This window comes from Erithacus rubecula (assembly GCF_903797595.1).
Source record: "Erithacus rubecula genome assembly, chromosome: 26".
NCBI lineage: Eukaryota > Metazoa > Chordata > Aves > Passeriformes > Muscicapidae > Erithacus > Erithacus rubecula.
In genome coordinates this window covers 3,925,332-3,945,863 of record NC_136678.1, presented here as the reverse complement: position 1 = coordinate 3,945,863, position 20,532 = coordinate 3,925,332, and the positions used below count along the sequence as shown (strand labels likewise).

Genomic DNA, 20,532 nt, shown 5'->3' with positions numbered 1-20,532 from the left:
GAGGGGTCCGGGGGTCCCCGGGGAGGGGGGTCCGCTCGGAGCCCACCTTGTGGGGTGCTGTGGGGGTTTTGGGGTGCTCCCCTCCGTCCTGCGCCATCCCGGGCCGCTCTGAACTCGTAGTTGCTGTTTTTTCTCCTTATTTTGCTGTAAATAATACATCCCCCCCCCACGGCTCCCCTCGCCCCCGGCAGCGGCCCCAGGGAGGCTCCAGCCCTGGTGCTGCGGGGCTTTTGGGGGTCTCCAGCAGCTCATCCCGGTGCCCCCTCCCAAAATCCGCCGCTCCAGACCCCCGGCAGTTCGGGGGGAACCTGCCCGGGTCGCCTTTCCCATGGGGAACCCCCCCGAACACGCGTGGGGAAACTGAGGCACGGATGCTCCAGGACAGCCGGGCACCCCCAGGTTTGGGGGACACAAAGTGGGACCCCTTTTGGGGTCTGAAAAGATGGGAAAAGTCGGGATACCTCGCACGGATTTTAGGGGGTCACCAAGAGAACACACTTGGGGAATTTTGGGGGGGGCACAGAGGGGTTGCCCCAAGCCTCCATCCGCCGATTAATTATATTCATGAATTAATTGCGAGGCAGGAAAGGATTACGCAGCCCCCAGAGCTTCGGGCAGTCAGATGATGGGGGAAATTTCCTTAAAAAAAAACCAAAAAAACCAACAAAACACCGAAAAAAAAAAAAAAGTAGAAACACGAAGAAAATCTGTTGGTTATTGTGCTGTTGTAAGATAAATAAATAAGCCGGTGCGAGTCCGGGGAAAGCAGGGCGCGTTTCCAGGAATCCCGGCGTGTTCCCAGCCCTTGGGGCACGGGGGGAGTTGGTGTTTTTTATATAACAGAGTCCGGCCGGCAGCGAAGGGAACCTTTGGGGGGGTTATTTTTTCTTTCCCCCCCCTTTCTCTGTACTTCCCTGCCATGTTTGCCTGGCTTCATGCACGGCTGCTCCGGCCCGAGCTGGGAATGGAGCTGGTTTCTCCCAGCCTGCTCTCGCTCACCTGCTGCAGGAGGTGGGAAACCGTACCGGGAGAGCGCTGGGAATTTGGGATTGGGGTGGCTGGAATTGGGGATCACCCATTTTGGGGTGAGGATAGTGGTGGTGGTGGGTCAGGGCAGCACGTGGAGGGGAGCCCGGTGTTTTTTTTTGGAGGGATGCTGAGTGATTCTGGGCTCTCCTCCCGAGGGATGCTGGCCCCGCGTGTTTTCCGAGGATGTTTTCCGAGGGATGCCCGCCCTTATCGGGAGGAAACTGCTCCGGGGTGGAGCTGGCTGCAGCGGGGCCATCCAGCATCCGGGTGTTTGGGATGGAGCTGCCATTCCAGCCAGGGATTTTATTGCTTTTTCCACGCTTCACAGCGCTGAGTGTGCGGCACGTGTGTGTTCCTGGTCCCCCCTGCCCTGCCCTGGGTTCCCTGTTTTCCTGGAAGAGCCCCCTGGGATGATGTGGGTTGTCACCAGAGCAGGGGGGACATTCCCAGGGTGAAGGGTGGGGTGGGTCGAGCAGCACAACAAACAGGGAAATGGGGCTGGGGAAGGGTGTCCCCCTCCAAAAATCCACAGTGCTGATGGTAAAAACATCCTCTGGCTCCTCCCAGTTTGTGGAGCGCTGGAATGGGGAGCTGAGTGATGGGATCTCACCCCTGGGTTGCAAGGATGGAGCTGCCACATCCCTGTCCCCTCTGTAGGGACAAAAACTCCCATCTGGAATTTTTTGGGGTGGTTTTAGAGGGCACCTCAAGCTGGATTGGCTGTTTTGTAACTGCCCTGTGTGGGGTTATCCCATATCCCCAGCAAAGAGGAAGTGTCCAGGGGGAAGCAGTGGTGTCCTGGGCGTGGGGCAGTGCCACCACACGTCCCTGTGGCACTGTCACCACATGTCCCCCCCCAAAGCAATTCCCTCCCCACGGCCACAGGCAGGCAGCAGTAACTCCAAGAGATGGGATATGGGAAAGAAACTCTGATTTCTGTTGGGATGGGGAAATCCTATCAGTCTGGGAGGAAAAAACCCAATTCCAGCAAAGTTCCCAAAGCAATTCCCTCCCCACAGGCAGACAGCAGAAGTTTTGGGAAATTGGATGTTGGAAAAAAACCCTCTGATTTTCTACTGGAACTGCAAATTCCTGTTGGGATGGGGCAATCCTATCATTCTGGGGGGGAAAAAACCCAATTCCAGCAAAGTTCCCAAAGCAATCCCCTCCCCACAGCCACAGGCAGGCAGCAGAAGCTGCCACCTCACATCCCTGTGGCAGTGTCACCACATATCCCTGTGGCAGTGCCACCACACATTGCTATGGCAGTGCCACCACACATCCCTGTGGCAGTGCCACCACACATTGCTATGGCAGTGCCACCTCACGTCCCTGTGGCAGTGTCACCACACATTGCTATGGCAGTGCCACCTCACATCCCTGTGGCAGTGTCACCACACATCCCTGTGGCAGTGCCACCACACATTGCTATGGCAGTGCCACCACATATCCCTGTGGCAGTGCCACCTCACGTCCCTGTGGCAGCAGCATCAGTGCTGCTGGTGCCTGTCCCAGGAAAACTTCCCCTCTTTGCTGTGAGGGATCCCAGGAGGATCCCAGGAGCCAGCACTGGGTGTTTGACACCCCGTAAAGGAGCAGAGGGTGCTCAGGGGTGCCAGGTGTGCTGTCACCTCCCTTCTGGTGGTGGCACCACCTCCAGGAGCTTTTCCAAGCTGTGTGACCCCGGTGGTTCCCTGGTCATTGTCACCCGTGCTGTGATGTTTGGGAGGGTGGAAGGGGTGATCTCTCCCTGATCACACAAGGATTATGTGCTCATCTGTTTTTTCTCTCACTGGCAAATCCAAGAAGAGCCCTGATGGTTCTTCCCTATCCCATTCCAAGTTCGTGTCTCTCCTCCGGGTGCTTGGAGCAGGTTTTCCATGTGGATTCAATTCCCTGGCATGGAATTCAGGAGAGCAGGAGTCCTGTGCTCCAGGATGAGCTCTGGGTGCTGCTCCTCACCTTCCCAGGAGGCTGAGAAAGCCGGGAATGTGGGATGCTCCCTCTGGGCGGTTCTGGGGGTGTTTTTGGGGAGGTGTGTGCTGCAGAGCCAGAGCAGAGCATTGGGATGGGCACCGTGGCATGACTGCAGATTTCTGGCTGGGTTCAAGGTCTCCCAGTGCCCCACGGTCCCTACAGGTTGTGCCACCTTCCCTTTAAAGCCTCTTCTAGGAATCGCCCCCGGGGGTTTTGTCACCTTTCCTCGGGGCGCTTTTGGCTCCAAACAAACTCCCCACACCCTGAGCTCTGCCTCCTTTGGTTAAATGGGTGCAAATTCCGGATAAACCTGAAACTTCTTGGAGCCTCAGGGACAAGCGAGGGCAGCAGCTCTGGCTCCTGCCCAGGCTGTGCCCTCAGGATTTTGGGGCAGCCACACAAGGGTGGGAATATTCTGGAGAAAATGAGGAGGGGGCTGCATCACCTGGCACACACAGGTGTGCCAAGGCGGGGAGGGCAGCTTGGCTGAGCATTTTGGGGGGGGAATAAATGGGGTGAGCAAAGGAAAAATCCCAACCTGGTGGGAAAAAAAAATTAAAAAAAACCCCCTCAGGGTTCCTGTAGCACAACGTGCCCAGGAGAGGTGGCACTGTGCCAGGGGCTGGGCTGGCAGCGGGGGCTCCCAGGGACCAGTTTGACCTTCAGGGAGCAGGAAAGAGCCGGGCTGAGGCTGGCAGGAGGGAGGGCAGAGCTCGCACAACCCTCTGCCAGAGCGGGTAAGAGGGCACAGGGCTGGGTGGGAGGGCAGGGCACGGGGGTGTCCCCAATTTGGTTATTGCTGCGTTTGCCGGTGCTGGTTCCACCAGCTCTGCCTGCACCGGGCCGGCTCTGGGGGCTGGACACGGTGTATTTATAAATATCAGCTCCTTCAGCAGCACGGGGCTCGCACGGAGGGAGGGACGTGGCGCTGGGAGGGGACACAGGGTGGCCGCTGTCACCTCGTGCTGGTGGCACCGTCAGCTTGGGGATCCAGGAGAGCCGGGGCTGGGTTTGCCAAAAAAAAAGCCATTTTCTGGCATGGTTTGTCCTCCCTTTCTGGGATGGTTCCTCCCCACTTTCTGAGATGTTTTCTCCCCCATTTCTGGGGTGCTTTCCCCCCCTTTCTGGGGTGTTTTCTCCCCACTTCCTAGGATTCTTTTTCCCCTTTCTGGGATGGTTCCTCTCCACTTTCTGAGATGTTTTCTCCCCCATTTCTGGGCTGGTTTCTCCTCCTTTCTGTTTTTTCTCCACTTTCTAGGATTCTTTTTCCCACTTTCTGGGATTCTTTATCCCCCCTTTCTGAGATGCTTTCTCCCCAATTTCTTAGACGTTTTCTCCCCACTTTCTGGGATGCTTTCTTCCCACTTTTTGAGATTATTTCTTCTTACTTTTGGAGATGTTTTCTCCCCAGTTTCTGAGATTTTTTTTTTTTTCTCCCCATTTTCTGGGATGCTTTCTCCCCAATTTCTGAGATGCTTTCTCCCCACTTTCTGGGTTGTTTTCTCCCCATTTTCTGGTCTGGTTTTTCCCCACTTTCTCGGATCTTTTTCCCATATTCTGAGCTGCTTTCTCCCCACTTTCTGGGCTGCTTTCTCCCCACTTTCTGGGCTGGTTTCTCCCCATTTTCTCAGATTCTTTTCCCCATTTTCTGGGCTGGTTTCTCCCCATTTTCTGGGCTGGTTTCTCCCCAGTTTCTTGGATCCTTTTTCCCATCTTCTGGGATTCTTTCTCCCCACTTTCTCGGATTCATTTTCCCACTTTCTGGGCTGGTTTCTCCCCATTTTCTGGGCTGGTTTCTCCCCCCTTTCTTGGATTCTTTTTCCCATTTTCTGTGATGCTTTCTCCCCTTTCTCGGATTCTTTTCCCCAGTTTCTGGGCTGGTTTCTCCCCACTTTCTGGGCCGGTTTCTCCCCGGTTTCTGGGATGCTTTCTAGGATTTTGGAGCGGCTGGCAGTGCAGTACCAGCCCCTGGAGCAGTGTCTGTCCGCCCGGATCCCAGCTGGGATCGGGATGTGCCGGTTCCCCCGATTGCTCATTTATGCGGCTATTCCAAAAATCCAACACCCAAATCTCCCGCGGTGACCCCGAGCCGGGCTTTTCCTTGGGGGCTGCTCTTCTCCTTTCCCGGGATGTGGAGCAGGACCTGGATCCTGCCTGTCCCCTCCAAGGTCACCGCGGTGTGTCCTGATTGATGGGGTGGTGGCTCAGCCCATCCTCCTGCCTGTTCACACTTTTATTTTTAATTGCTGTGGAGGGGGCAGGGGCTGTGAATTCCCAGCCCGGGCAGTCGGACAGTGATGTTTCAATCAGGGTTTTGCAGCTCCTGCCCAGTTTTGGAGGGTCTGGCTCTAAAATTGGGAAGTTCCAGGGGTCTCCCTGTATCACCCTGCACCCAAACCTTCCCCTTGCTGTGATTTTTGGCAGCCATCCCTCAGCTGGGTGGCTGTTTTGGGGGTGAAAAAGAGGATTTTTGGGCTGGAGAGACACCTGAGCAAGACAGTGTGTATATTATTAACCCCTTAATGTCTGCCACGCCTCCTGGCATTACCAAGGGGGTTTTTATGACCCCTATAAACCCAGTGACAAAGGACACACTGTGTGCCATCAGACCCTGATGCTTCTCCCTCCAACAACTCCCTGACCCCTCCTGGGTGAGCCAGGCTTACCTGGCTGTTTGGGGCCAGCCCTGGAAATGGTTTTTTTTTTTTTCCCTCAGCCTTTTCCAGGCTTGGTGTTTAACACAGGGCAGGGAAAACATTTGGCCTCTGACCCAGCTCCTGTTAACAGTCCTGCTGCACGTTGCTGAGATGCCGGGGCTAAAAACAGTGCTGGTGACTCAGTCCCTCTGGGCTGTCAACTGACCCCAGCCTGGCTCTGCCAAGCCCCTCCTGTGCTCCTAATGCCTCTCAGGCTGTGGGGAAGGAGCCTCTGGATAGGCTGGGATGGTTCTGAATTCTGTCCCAGTTCTGGGTGGGAAGGAGGTTCTGGATGGGCTGGGATGGTTCTGAATTCTGCTCCATTCCTGGGTGGGAAGGAGGTTCTGAATGGGATGGGATGGTTCTGAATTCTGTCCCAGTCCTGGGTGGAAAGGGATCTCTGGATGGGGCTGGGATGGTTCCCAGAGGTTCCAGGATCTCTGATTCACTCCTGGGTGGGAAAAAGGTTCTGGATGGGCTGGGATGGTTCTGAATTCTGCTCCATTCCTGGATGGAAGGAGCCCCTGGATGGGGCTGGGATGGTTCCCAGAGATTCCAGGATCTCTAACCCACACACTCCTGGGTGGGAAGGAGCCTCTGGATGGGCTGGGATGGTTCTGAATTCTGCCCCAGTCCTGGGAGGGAAAAAGCCTCTGGATGGGGCAGGGATGGCTCACAGGAATTCTGTCCCAGTCCTGGATGATGGGGAGCCTCTGGATGGGGCTGGGATGGTTCTGAATTCTGTCTCAGTCCTGGGTGGGAAAGAGACTCTGGATGGGACTAGAATGGCTCACAGGGATCCCAAGAATTCTGCCCCAAACAACTCCTGGGTGGAAAGGAACCCCTGGATGGGGCTGGGATGGTTCCCAGGATCTCTGCCCCACTCCTGGGTGGGAAGGAGCCCCTGGATGGGGCTGGGATGGTTCCCAGGATCTCTGCCCCACTCCTGGGTGGGAAGGAGGTTCTGGATGGGCTGGGATGGTTCCCAGGGATCCCAGGATCTCTGACCCACACACTCCCACACACTCCTGGGTGGGTGATGGGGAGGATGCTACCGCTCTGTGGGGTTGGGAGAGGATTATCCTCCTTTTTTCCCACCCATCCTCATCCCAGGGAAAGGAAAGGTCCCTGCAGATCCCTCCTGGAGCTGCCCACCCCAGGCATTCCGTGGGAAATGAAGGATTCTGACAGCCCTGGCAGGGCATAAATCCTCCCCGTGGTGTGTGAGTGGCCCAAGGGCACCTGGCAGGGTCCAGCTGCAGTGCTGGCCTGGAGGGAGCACAGGGAGTGGTGCAGAGCAGCCTTGGGGTGTCCCAGCACTGTCACAGCTGGGATGGCATTGCCACCTTGGGGAGCAGCTGGAGGGACACTGAGCTGTGTCACCACAGAGTGGCTGTGACCTTAAAGCTCATCCCATGGCAGGGACACCTTCCTGCTGTCCCAGTGCCCAGCCTGGCCTTGGGCTCTTCAGGCATCTCTGGGAATTCCATCCCTGCTCCCACACCCTGACAGGGAACAATTCCATCCCAATATCCATCTACCCCTGGCAGTCTGCAGCCAGAACAACCTGGCCACTCCAGGCCCTTTTCTCTCTCCATCTTTCTTGTCATCTCCCTAAAATTTGTCTTTTCCACTTTTTCTGGAAGTGGCTCTGCCCCCACTCTGGGCCCTCAGGGGGTGAGGGATCCCTGTGTGCCACATCCCTGCAGGGACAAGGGACACCAGGGACAGCTTTTGCCTCTGTGCATTTACAGAGGTGTCCCTGCAGCCCCCAGGGGACACACCCAGCCCTGTCTCCTGCATCAATTTTTCCACACTTTTTCTCAGCCCTGCTGCTCACTCCTGTGCTGCAGTGACAAAAACAAGCAGGTTTGGAGGGTTTTTTGTTCTTTTTTTTTTTTTTTTTTTTTTTTTTTTGCAACTTCCCCCCATCCCCTGCACCCCACGTGGCTGCTGAAAATGAGGAACATGGGTCTGGCCTGGAGGGAGGGAGAGCTGTGACCTGGTGGCACCTGCAGGGTCCCCCAAACCCTCTGTGACCCTGCTGGCACCTTCAGGGTCCCCCAAACCCTCTGTTCTGCACCCAGCCTCATTGTCCCCTGTCCCAGTGACAGCAGAGCCCATCCCCAGGCTGGGGCACACATGGGGTGGCTTTGTGGGTGTGGGGTGAGGTGACAGCTCGGTGACATCAGTGCCAACCCTGTTTTTGGGGCTGCCTGGAGCCAGCTGTGCCTGCCTGGGCTGGGGTCCCCTGTGCTCCCTCCCCACCCCTGGTGGTTGAAAATGAAAAACAAGGAAGGAAGGAAGGAAGGGAAGGCTGGGCTGGCTGGTGGTGAGCACTGAGCCTGTTTTCACTTCTTTCTTCTCCTTTTCCCTTGGGCTGCCCCTCAGTTCCCAGACCAGTGTGGGATTTTGGGTGGGTGCACAGTCCCTGCCCTGTCCCCCCTCCATTCCCTGGGGGTCCCTGTGAGATTTTGGGTGGGTGCACAATCCCTGCCCTGTCCCCCCTCCTTTCCCTGGGGATCCCTGTGAGATTTTGGGTGGGTGCACAGTCCCTGCCCTGTCCCCCCTCCTTTCCCTGGGGGTCTCTGCAGGGTTTGGGGTGGCTGCACAGTCCCTGGGAGGGAGGTCCCCCCCTCCTTTCCTGGAGCTGCTGATTGATTTTTCCGTTCATAAACTGCCACAATCGACCAGAAAATGAAACACAGGAGGGAAGTGGGGGCTGGTGCAGTGATTCTGGGGGTTCTCAGCTCGGCAGGGAGTGACAGGGGTGCCATGGCCACTCTGTGACCGTGCCTGGCAGCACTCAGTGCCACCTCCCCTGGGATGGTAACTCAACCCCAGGGGCTAAATCTGGAAAACCTTCCAGCTGCTTGGATTTCTCCCCCACACCTGAGCCTGGGGACACTGCTGTGGCTGTCCCAGGTGTCGTGTCCCTTCAGGTGGCTCTGGGTGCCAGCAGGGGCAGTGGCTGTGTCACCTCTGTCACCAGCTGGTTGCGGGGCAGCACCCGATGTCCCTCCAGCACGTTGCTGAGCAGCCACCCCCGTGTCACCAGCGGCTGTCACCGCGGGGCTGAGGGACAGAGGGACAGCTCAGCCTTGTGTGGAACCCTGGGGGAGCTCAGGGAGGGTGGGGACAGCTCTGGAGCCACCCCCAAGTGCCATCCCGGGACGTTGGGTTCTTGCTGAAATAACACCCGCAGAGGGAAAGCCAGGCAGGGCCAGGAACACCCAGAAATAACCGTGCTGGGAGCAGCAGCAGGGCTCTTTGGGGGGAGATGCATTCCCTGGCTGTGCTCCTCTGCTCAGGGAAAGCAGAGCTGGGCTTGGAGACACAGAAAATCAACCCTCAAAATCAGGGAAATCTGATTTTTCCACCCCTTCCATCCCCTTCCCAAACTTCAGCCCTCCCACCACTGTTGTGCCTCCCTGTTCACCAGGATCAGCCTGGCAAACCTCTCCTGATTTTTCCCAAGCTGGAGAACTGATTCCTGTGGGTGTTGCAGCCTCCAGGGTTGGGTTCTCCCAGTAGGGACCAGTCTGGGGCTCCCACTGGTGCTGGGATGGTTCTGGCTCAGTGGGAGAAGCACTGGCTGCCCTTGCAGGAATAACAGGATGGAGCTGCCATTCCATATTATATATTCCAGCCATTCCATGGCTGTCCCTGGGGATCAGGGGAGGGTGGGGTGTGTCCCCAGGGTGGGACTGGGCCCCCTGTCCCCATGCTGTCCCCATGCTGTCCCCATCCTGCCAGCGTGACTCAGAGTGAAAGCAGAAGCTGCTCAGCGTTTTGGGGGGTGGGGGAGAAGCCAAGCAGAACCAAAGGGGCTATTTTAAACCTGACCTAATTTCCCCCCCTCTCTCCTCACCAAGCCAAGCCCTGGCCACCCTTCCCCATCCTCATCCTCATCCTCATCTTCTGCAGCTCCTCTCAGGAAGTTTTGACTCTCCCACCCCCATTTTCTCTCATGGGGGTCCTGCAGCCAGGCTGGGTGGTGGCAATGGGCCAGCAGGGCTCGGTGGGTGCTGGGCTGTGGGTGGCTTTGCTGTGACACCCACAGGTGCCAGCCCTTCCTGAGAAAAGCCTCTCACCCTTCCCTTCATGTTTGGGGGTTGTTCATCCCCTGTGAGCATCAGCTTTGGGTTTCCCCCTGAATTCAGCCTTACTTTGGGGTTCTACATCCCCTGTGAGCATCAGCTTTGGGTTTCCCCTTTAATTCAGACTTGCTTTGGGGTTCTACATCCCCTGTGAGCATCAGCTTTGGATTTCCCCCTGAATTCAGCCTTGCTTTGGGGTTCTGCTTCCCCTGTGAGCATCAGCTTTGGGTTTCCCCTTTAATTCAGACTTGCTTTGGGGTTCTACATCCTCTGTGAGCATCAGCTTGGGTTTCCCCCTGAATTCAGCCTTGCTTTGGGGTTCTACATCCCCTGTGAGCATCAGCTTTGGGTTTCCCCCTTAATTCAGCCTTGTTCCATCCTCTCACTGGGGTCTTTTCCAGGGTTCTGCCGTTCCTCATCCCAATCCCCCCTCCAAGGCTGTTCACACATCCCCTTTAACAAAACTCCGGTGGATCGCTGTCCCCATCTCCGGGCTCCCATCCCCCTCGGGCCAGGCCACCCTGGCTAATTAATTCCCTCCGCCCCGGCCGCTCAATAGCCGCTCTTGAGCTGTGTAATCGCCGCTGCCGTGCGCGCTGCCTTGATTTAATTTCCCCTCCGGGCAGCGCGTGGCACCGGCTCTCCTCCTCTACACTTGCATTTCAACACCAAAACCCTCCAGATTTTTTTTTTGCTTTTCCCCTCCTTCCTTTTCCCTTTGCCTCCCCGCGATGCTGCGCTCGGGCACCCCGCGGGAAGCCCCGGCACCCTCCACCCTGCGTCCCCTTTGTCCGGGGGAACAAGGGCAGCTCTGTGCCGGGCTGGGGCCGCTGGGTCCCCCCCGTGCCCGCGCTCGCGTGCGGGCCCCGCACAGAGCTGGCCTTGTTCGGGGAGCCGGGCTCGGGCAGGGCCGGCCCGGGGGGTTCCACCTTCCCCCGGCTCCTGGCACCCGCCGGCCTTTTCTTCCTGCTGCTCTTCCTCGCTTTCTCTTTCCCTTTCGCTCTGGGTGCTGCCGGCGCTGCGGTGGTTGGGAAGTGGCTCCTGGGTGAGTGCGTGGTGCTGGGTTCCCTTCCTGCCAGACTCTCATTTCACCCCTCTCCTTGCTCTTCTCCATCCTCATCCTCAGCAGTTCCCCTTTTCTGGAGTTCCTGGCGTCGATTTTGACTTTTTCACCGCTGTTTTCTATAAGGAGGGAGCTGAGGGAGGGTCTCACAGCCAGGCTGGGCGATGGGAGCAGCTCTGCGACATCCACCAGCCCTGGATCAGTCACAAAGCAGCATGGCTGCTCTGGGACTCTGTGTGCCTCAGTTTCCCCTCTGTCCAAGGCTGACCTGCCGTGTTTTGCTGCCAGGGTGCCCCGTGTGCCAGCATGGCGTCGCGCATCGGGCTGCGGATGGAGCTGATGAAGCAGCAGGCGCAGCAGGAAGCGGAGCGGGAGCGGGTGCAGCAGCAGATGATGATGAGCTACATGCAGCAGCAGCGCATGCCCGTGGCCTCCAGCCCCGCCATCAACACCCCCGTCCACTTCCAGTCCCCACCGCCCGTGCCCGGGGAGGTGCTCAAGGTACCGTGGTGTCCCCTTGTCCTGGTTTGGGGACAGGTGTTTGTTAATAAAGGCAGAAGTTTCGCTTTGAAATGGAGAATGTAAACCCCCTCCTTCCAAAATATTATGATTTGGAAATAAAGGGGCTCTCAGGAAGAGATATGGGAATTAGGAATACTGATTCTTTACGAGAAAAATTAAAATAGAAATACAGTATTACAAAGAACAATCCCAAAACTCTGCCAGAGTCAGAATCCAAGCTGACACCCGTCAGTCAGTCAGGGTGGTGGCAGCAGTCCCATTCAATGGTGGCTGCATCCTCCTGCAGTGACAGATGTGGTTCAGCTGGAGCAATGCTCCTGGAGAAGGTGCAGTTTCCTCTGAAGGTGCAGGGATGATGTGGAAAGGTCTGGCTTTCCTCTGGAATCCAGTGGAAAAGGTGCTCTGGTGTTCCAAATCTCAGTTTTTATCTGGGTAGGAAAGGCTTGGCTCCTGCCCTGGCTGGAGCATCTCCCAGTGGGATGATGGAATTTTATCAGTCATGCACTGGGACTCAGTGGCCATGAACAGGAGATATCTCCTGGAGGGAGGATGGGCTGTGGGAAAGATAAAGATGATTGCCCCAGCTGGTTTAAAGATGGCCCATTAGCAGATAATATGTGCCAGGAGATAAAGATCACTGCCACACCCAGTCTGTAACAATGGCCCATTAACAGGAGATATCTCCCACAGAGATAAGAATCGCTGCCACACCCAGTTTGTAACAATGGCCCATTAACAGGTGATACCTCCTGGATGAAGGGTGGGTCATGGGAAAGGTAGAGATGATTGCCCCATTTGGTTTAAAGATGGCCCATTAGCAGATGATATGTGCCAGGAGATCAGGGTCACTGTGACAGAATCCACATTTCTGGTCACATCCTATATTACACCCCAAGACACCCCCTGCCCCTCTCTGGCCCAGCCCACGGGCTCCCTGATGGGTTCTGTCCCCACAGGTCCAGTCCTACCTGGAGAACCCCACCACCTACCACCTGCAGAAGTCTCGTGACAAGAAGGTGCAGGCGTACCTGTCGGAAACCTACGGCAACAAGTTCGCTGCCCACGTCAGCCCCGCCAGCCACTCCCCCAAGCCGCCCCCGGCCGCGTCCCCCGGCGTCCGGCCCGGCCACGTGCTGTCCTCCTCGGGCAACAGCGCTCCCAACAGCCCCATGGCCATGCTCAACATCGGCTCCAACCCCGAGCGCGAGGTGGGAGCTGTCACCTGCCTCTGGGGACACGCTGGGTGCTGCCAGGGGCGCACAGCCCGCGAGAGCTTGTGATTTTTTTTTATTTCAGTTTGATGAGGTCATCGATGACATCATGCGGCTGGATGATGTTTTGGGCTACATGAACCCCGAAGTGCACATGCCCAACACGGTGAGTGGGGGGTGGCAGGAAGGGGTCGGGTCTTGTGCTTGCAGGTGGCACAGAGGGGACATTCTGCCATGTCCCCATGGTGGTACCAAGCCAGCCTCATCCCTGGAGACAGCAACACCCACAAGGATCAGTTCTCCAGCTGTTTTCCCCCTTTAAGGACAGTTTGGAACACTTTTAAGAGTCAGCAGAGAGGCATGGGGAGGAAGCAGTGGTGGGGAGATGGGAGAGCCAGGAGGGGTTTCCCTGCCAGGAGCTCCCCCAGCGTGTCCCAGTCAAATCCATGGGGCAGCTTGTGCCTCCCATGGGATTCACCCTGCCCAGATGGGATTCATCTGTTGTAGATGTTGGCCATGGGAGAGGATCAGCCCTTTGAAGTTTTGTTTTGTTTTCTACTCTATTGAAAGCTGCTTTAAGCACCTGGGAGGAGAATTCCTATCCCAGCTGGGTGTGATCCCTGTGCCCAGCCCTGCCTGGAGCTCACCCAGCTGTCCCCTCTGCCTTGCAGCTGCCCATGTCCAGCAGCCACATGAATGTCTACAGTGGGGACCCGCAGGTGACAGCGTCACTCGTCGGTGTCACCAGCAGCTCCTGCCCCGCCGAGCTCACCCAGAAGAGAGAACTCACAGGTAACTCTGGCCCCAGAGAGAGTCACAGAATGGGGCTGCCCTGTCCCCATGGGGGTGCAGGGGCTCCAGTGCCAGCCTGGGGTGCTCTTGTCCCCTCTGGTGACACTGTGAGTCTCTTGCAGATGCTGAAAGCCGAGCCCTGGCCAAGGAACGCCAGAAGAAAGACAATCACAACCTGAGTGAGTGCAGCTCTCCCTCTCCTGACCCCACAGCCTTTCCCCATCACTTCATCCTCACTGAGCTGGGTCCCCCTTCCCATCCCAGCTGACCCTCAGGGTGCAAAATGGGATGCAGGAGACACCCACTGTCCATCTGGGGCCAGGGATGGAGCAGGGCTGGCTCCTGAGCTTCATCCTGTGCTCCCCAGTTCCTGAGGGTCTGCCTGGGGCATGAGGGACCTGTGGGAGGGACACAGAGCCTGCCCTGCTCCTGCTGCCTCCTCACCTCCATCCCTCTGCTCTCACTTGCAGTCGAGAGGCGGCGAAGGTTCAACATCAACGACCGCATCAAGGAGCTGGGAATGCTGATCCCCAAAGCCAACGACCTGTGTGTGTCCAGGCTGCTGCAGGGAGCACTGGGAGCACTGGGAGCACTGGGAGCACTGGGGTCACTGGGAGCACTGGGAGCACTGGGGTCATTGGAACACTGGGAACACTGGGAGCACTGGGGTCACTGGGGTCATGGGAACACTGGGAGCACTGGGGTCATTGGGGTCATTGGAACACTAGGAGCACTGGGGTCATTGGGGTCATGGGAACACTGGGAGCACTGGGGTCATTGGGGTCATGGGAACACTGGGAGCACTGGGGTCACTGGGGACACTGGAACACTGGGCACACTGGGGTCATTGGGGTCATGGGAACACTGGGAGCACTGGGGTCACTGGGAGCACTAGGGTCACTGGGGTCATGGGAACACTGGGAGCACTGGGGTCACTGGAACACTGGGCACACTGGGGTCACTGGGGTCATGGGAGCACTGGGAGCACTGGGGTCACTGGGGTCATGGAACACTGGGGTCACTGGGGTCATGGAACACTGGGAGCACTGGGGTCATGGAACACTGGGAGCACTGGGGTCATTGGAACTTTGGGATCCCTGGGAGCACTGGGGTCACTGGGATCACTGGGAGCACTGGGAGATTTTTGGTGGCCCACACTGGCACCCAGCTCCATCTGTTCCCATCCTGGTGTTAGGGACGTGCGCTGGAACAAGGGGACGATCCTGAAGGCGTCTGTGGATTACATCAAGAGGATGCAGAAGGACCTGCAGAGGTCCCGGGACCTGGAGAATCACTCGAGGCGCCTGGAGATGACCAACAAGCAGCTGCTGCTCCGTATCCAGGTGAGCCTCCCTGGGCTCCCTCCTGCCTCTGCTCCACCCCTGGGGGTGTGCCCAGGGCATCTCCTGCTTTTTTTATTTTGGCTGGAAAATCACCAGGAGCAAAGCCTTGAGACAAACATGATGTCAGAGGCTCACTGCAGCTTCACAAGGACCACCATGGATCTTCCCTGGGGGCTTCTGTCCTGGTTTGGAGGACAGGTGTCTGCCAATAAAGGCAGAAGACTCTCTTTGAAATGGAGAATGTAAACCCCCTCCCTCCAAATTATTATTATAATTTTGAAATGAAGGGGCTCTCAGGCAAAGATATGGGAATTAGGAATAACAGTTCTTTACGAGGAAAATTAAAATAGGAATACAGTATTAGTGTTAGTCTGAGCTCTAAGAAGGTAACTTGCTGTACAAAATCTCATTATTTATCTGGGTAGGAAAGGCTTGGCTCCTCCCCTGGCTGGAGCATCTCCCAGTGGGATGATGGAATTTTATCAGTCATGCACTGGGACTCACTGGCCATGAACAGGAGATATCTCCTGGAGGGAGGATGGGCTGTGGGAAGGATAAAGATGATTGCCCAGCTGGTTTAAAGATGGCCCATTAGCAGATAATGTGTGCCAGGAGATAAAGATCACTGCCACACCCAGTTTGTAACAATGGCCCATTAACAGGAGATATCTCCCACAGAGATAAGAATCGCTGCCACACCCAGTTTGTAACAATGGCCCATTAACAGGTGATACCTCCTGGATGAAGGGTGGGTCATGGGAAAGGTAAAGATGATTGCCCAGCTGGTTTAAAGATGGCCCATTAGCAGAGAATATGTGCCAGGAGATCAGGGGCACTGCCCTGCCTGGTTTAACAGATGGGGACAGAATCCACATTGCTGGGCACATCAACACAGCTTTTCAGTCCCTGCCACCTCGCTGACTGTCCCTGTGCCATGTCCCTGAGTGTCGCAGCCCCTCCAAATCCCCTCTGTGTCCCCTTGGCAGGAGCTGGAGATGCAGGCACGTGTCCATGGGCTGCCCACCTCCTCTCCCTCGGGCGTCAACGTGGCCGAGCTGGCCCAGCAGGTGGTCAAGCAGGAGGCCAGCGGGGACGAGGGGAGCCTGGAGCCTCTGCTGCCCCCCCAGGACCCCGAATCCCAGGCACAGCCAGCGCTGCCCCCTCCCCCCCAGTCCCCCTACCACCAGCTGGACTTCACCCACAGCCTCAGCTTCGACGACGGCTCCCAGGGCTTCCCCGACAGCCTGGAGCCCGGGCACAGCTCCTCCTTCCCCTCCCTCTCCAAGAAGGAGCTGGACTTGATGCTGATGCAGGACACCATGCTGCCCCTGGCCTCTGACCCCTTGTTCTCAGCCATGTCCCCCGAGGCCTCCAAGGCCAGCAGCCGCCGGAGCAGCTTCAGCATGGAGGACACGGACATGCTGTGATGGGGCAGCCCCAGCACGCTGCTGGCAGGAGGAGCCCATCCTGAATCCTTCAGCCTCCCCAGGAGCACCTTTCTCTATGCAACAGGGGCTGGGCTCGGCTGCCACCGTGTTTTTCGCAGCTTCTTTTTGCCAGGAGTGGGGATGGAGCCTCCTGGCCTGGCCTGGCTGCAGATTCCACAGCCTGGCACTGAGATCTCACAGCTTTGCCTTCCAGCAGAGCCCTGCTGGCCTCACCCCCTTCCCCAGGCTGCAGCCTCGCAGCCCCCGGGGGCAGAGGGGGGATGCTGTGAGCTCTGTGTTCACTTTGGTGTCTCCCTGCCTTGCTCTGGGATCCTTCATCCCCCTCTGAGTCTTCCCCAGCTCCCCTGGATGCTTCCCAGTCCATCCAGTTCCTCCTACCTGCTGCCTCTGTGGTCACAGGAGGGTTAATTAGTGCTCATTAACACAGCACCATCAGGGGTATTGGCTCAGGTGGGTGTTGAAGGTACTCAGAACTCCTGGGATGGGGGGTTTGATGCTCCATCACCCCTCTGCTGTCATCCCCACCCCCCCAAAACCCCTGGGCAAGGCTGCCAGGTGACCCTGAGCTCCTCCCTGCAGTGTCTCTGCCCTGTGGCACCCAGCCCCAGCTCTTCCTGCCAGGATAAAAGGGTTTTACACTTATTTTGGGGGATACTTCTTGAAAATCCTGCCCCATGAAGGTCCAGGCTGTGACCAGGGAAAGGTTTGTGCCACCTGCCAAACCTGAGCTGCTGCTCCCAGCTTGGAATTTGGGGGTTGTTCCTGTTCCCAGTGTCTCCAGTTTGTTCTGCAGCTCTGTGCTGGGCTCTGCCTCACTCCTGAGTTCCCAGTCCAACTGGAGGGAGCTGGGAAGGGCAGGGGAGCACAGGGAAAATCCAAATCCTCCCTGGGGTTATTAAGGGACAGGAGGGGTGCTGGAGAGGAGAGCCCTTGGCCATTGTCCCCCCCCTGCTGTCCCTGTGGGGCTGGGGGTCCCTCTGTGCCCCCCATCCTGCACCTGGGTGTCCTGAGGGGGGGACAGAGATGCCAGGATTTGGGATTGGAGGTGGGGGACAGCCCTGGAGAGGAGCCTGTGGGATGTGAGGGTGTGGGGAAGTGCAAAAGGTGGGGAGGGAGAGGGAGGAGGAGGAGTTGGAGCAGGGAGGGAGCTGAGGGGACTCTGGGTGACCAGAGAGGGGCTCCAGGTGACCAGAGAGGGGCTCCAGGTGACCAGGAAGGGGCTCCAGGTGATCAAAGGGGCACCAGGTGACAAGGGAGGAGTCCAGGTGACCAGAAAGGGGCTCCAGGTGACCAGAGAGGGGCTCCAGGTGACCAGAGAGGGGCTCCAGGTGATCAAAGGGGCACCAGGTGACAAGGGAGGAGTCCAGGTGACCAGAAAGGGGCTCCAGGTGACCAGAGAGGGGCTCCAGGTGACCAGAGAGGGGCACCAGGTGACAAGGGAGGAGTCCAGGTGACCAGAAAGGGGCTCCAGCTGACAGGGGAGGGGCTGCAGGTGACTAGAAAGGGGCTCCAGGTGACCAGGAAGGGGCTCCAGGTGGCTAGAAATGGGCTCCAGGTGATCAGACGGGCTCCAGGTGATAAGGGAGGAGTCCAGGTGACCACAGAAGAGCTCCAGGTGACCAGAGAGGGGCTCCAGGTGACCAGAGAGGGGCTCCAGGTGATGAGAGGAGAGTCCAGGTGACCAGAGAAGAGCTCCAGGTGACCAGAAAGGGGCTCCAGGTGACCAGAGAGGGCTCCAGGTGACCAGAGAAGGCTCCAGGTGACCAGAGAGGGCTCCAGGTGACCAGAGAAGGCTCTAGGTGACCAGAGAGGGCTCCAGGTGACCAGAGAAGGCTCCAGGTGATGAGAGTCCAGGTGACCAGGAAGGGCTCCAGGTGACCAGAGAAGGCTCCAGGTGATGAGAGGGGCTCCAGGTGACCAGAGAAGGCTCCAGGTGACCAGAGAGGGCTCCAGGTGACCAGAGAAGGCTCCAGGTGACCAGAGAGGGCTCCAGGTGACCAGAGAGGGCTCCAGGTGACCAGAGAAGGCTCCAGGTGACCAGAGAAGGCTCCAGGTGATGAGAGGGGCTCCAGCTGCTCCCCTGGAGAAGAGCAGGCTGCAGGAGCCCTGAGAGCCCCTTGAGGAGCTGCAGGTCTGGGGCTGCTCCAGGAGGCCTTGGCACCCTCTGTGTGCTGCCACCAGTGCCTGGAAGGAGAATTGTCCCCACCAGGGTCACCCTGGCCGTGCTGGGGGCTGGGGGTGGGGGAGAGCCACGGCTCTGAGCCCTCCAGAGGGGCTGTGGCTGCTCCAGGGCAGGAAATCCCACAGGAAATTGGGATTCTTGTGGCTTTAGGGTGCCCTGGCCACTGCCCAGCACGAGGTGTCTCCCCTGGCTGTGAGTAAACAGTTGTGGATTATAATTACTATTTTTTTTTTTTAATCTTTTTGGGAGTTTTGTTTGTTTTTCTTTTTTTTTTTTTTTTTTTTTTTTTTTAATGCACTGTGCTCTGATTAAAAAATTTTACTACTGTTTTATAAATAAATGTATAAAAGAATGAACTGGAATGGAAGAAGAATCATTAAAAATATATTTATTTACAACATCCTGGAGAGTGGCAGCTTCTTCTTTGTCCTGGAGGTTGGATCAGCATCACCTCAGGGATTCTGCAAAACCCCTCTGGGTGTTTTTGGCAGGTTTTGGGAACTCTCCTGCTCAGTGAAAGGTGAAAAAAAAATCTGCTTTTAAAATGTGCCTGTCAAAACTTATCCCAAGCCACGTGCCAGGTTCTCACTCCCCTCTGTGCTGGTGTTAAACACACACAGGAGGAGAAAAAAAAGCAAGAAAATCCACCTTAAATTAGACTTCCCAAGCTGGAAAATCACAGGGGCTTATCTTGGAAACTTTATTAAAAGGAGAAGGAGGGAAAAAAAGAGTGAGAAGAAGCTGAAGGTGTTGGTGAAGGGGGGGAAGGAGCGAGTGGTTCCAGACACTTTAAAGAAAAAAATAAATTAAAAAAAAATAAAATCCCTGATTTGATTTATCAGGGGAATGTGAACACTAAATAGAGAACAACGCCTGAAGTGTGAATTATTTCCTATATTAACACAGAGAAAAACTGATAGCCTTTTCATGTCAGGAGAATAGCAGGCAGGCAGGGAGGGCAGCCAATGACATCCTCCAGCTCAGCTTTGCTCCCTCCTTATCAGGCTGAGATCAAAATTTATTCCCAGGATGAGGCCTCCAGCCCTGGCTGAGGCCCTAGAGATTTTGAAGGGCCTAATTAAGAAAACAGGATGAAAATGGTGAAATAAGAGGGCAATTTACTTCTTGCAGAATAGGGAGATCAAATCAACTTATGAGCAATTAATGTGCACAAGGAGAGAAGAAAGGGATGGGGGGGATGTGGAAGAGGGGCCTCATTTTAATGACATGCTCTGGTGTTGGCAGAGAGGATTATTCTGAAGGTCAGATGGAGATTGAAACGACCTTGCAGATTTTTAACCCTCCTTCCAATTAACAGAACCAACTCAGAAATGGAAAAGAGCCCGGCTCGGAGAGCTGGCGTGGCTCAGTGTGCTGCAGGCAGGGGGAAAATCAAATTATAAAGGGGAGAGAGGGAGAGAGGAGGGAAGGGGTTTTCCTCAGCAGGGTGGGGATGGGAGTGGAGGATCTTAATTACAGGGGGAGAGGCAGGGAAATGGGGGAAATGGGGGAATGGGGAATGGGGAAAATGGGGAAATGGGGGAAATGGGGGAATGGGAAAATGGGAAAATGGGGAAAATGGGAAAATGGGGGAAATGGGGAAATGGGGAAAATGGGGAAATGGGGAAATGGGAAAAATCAGGGGAGACTGAGAGGGGAAGGAGTGAGCTGGGCTGGGTGAGGAGCTGGGGTGTGAGGACTGGGAAGGACTGGGATGGACTGGGATGGACTGGGATGGTTTAGGATGGACTGGGATGGTTTAGGATGGACTGGTATGGACTGGGATGGACTGGCATGGACTGGGATGGACTGGGATGGATTGGGATGGACTAGGACAGACTGGGATGGATTGGGATGGACTGGGAGGAACTGGGATGGATTGAGCAGCAGACATGGGGATGGGAGAGGACACTCAATTACAGGGGGAGAGGCAGGGAAAATGGGAAAATGGGAAAAATGGGGAAAAGAGGGGAGAGAAAAGGGAGGGAGAGCGGGCTGGACTGGGTGAGGAGCTGGGTGTGTGGACTGGGATGGACTGGGAGGGACTGGGATGGACTGGGACGGATTGGGATGGACTGGGACAGACAAGAATGGATAGACAGAGTGCCGGGATGGTTCGGGATGGACTGGGACAGACTGGAACGGACTGGGACAGACTGGGATGGACTG

The 20,532-nt window shown here is 56.6% G+C and overlaps 1 protein-coding gene across 1 annotated transcript; it reads left to right on the top strand.

Moving 5' to 3' along the window:
* Positions 1-11,153: 11,153 nt before the first annotated feature.
* TFEB (transcription factor EB) lies at positions 11,154-16,288 on the top strand. Its single transcript, XM_079327460.1, has 8 exons — positions 11,154-11,366; positions 12,344-12,595; positions 12,684-12,764; positions 13,270-13,390; positions 13,513-13,569; positions 13,861-13,936; positions 14,586-14,733; positions 15,720-16,288. Exons 1-8 carry the CDS (start codon positions 11,172-11,174, stop codon positions 16,158-16,160), a joined length of 1,371 nt encoding a protein of 456 aa, XP_079183586.1. The 5' UTR covers positions 11,154-11,171; the 3' UTR covers positions 16,161-16,288.
* Positions 16,289-20,532: the final 4,244 nt, after the last annotated feature.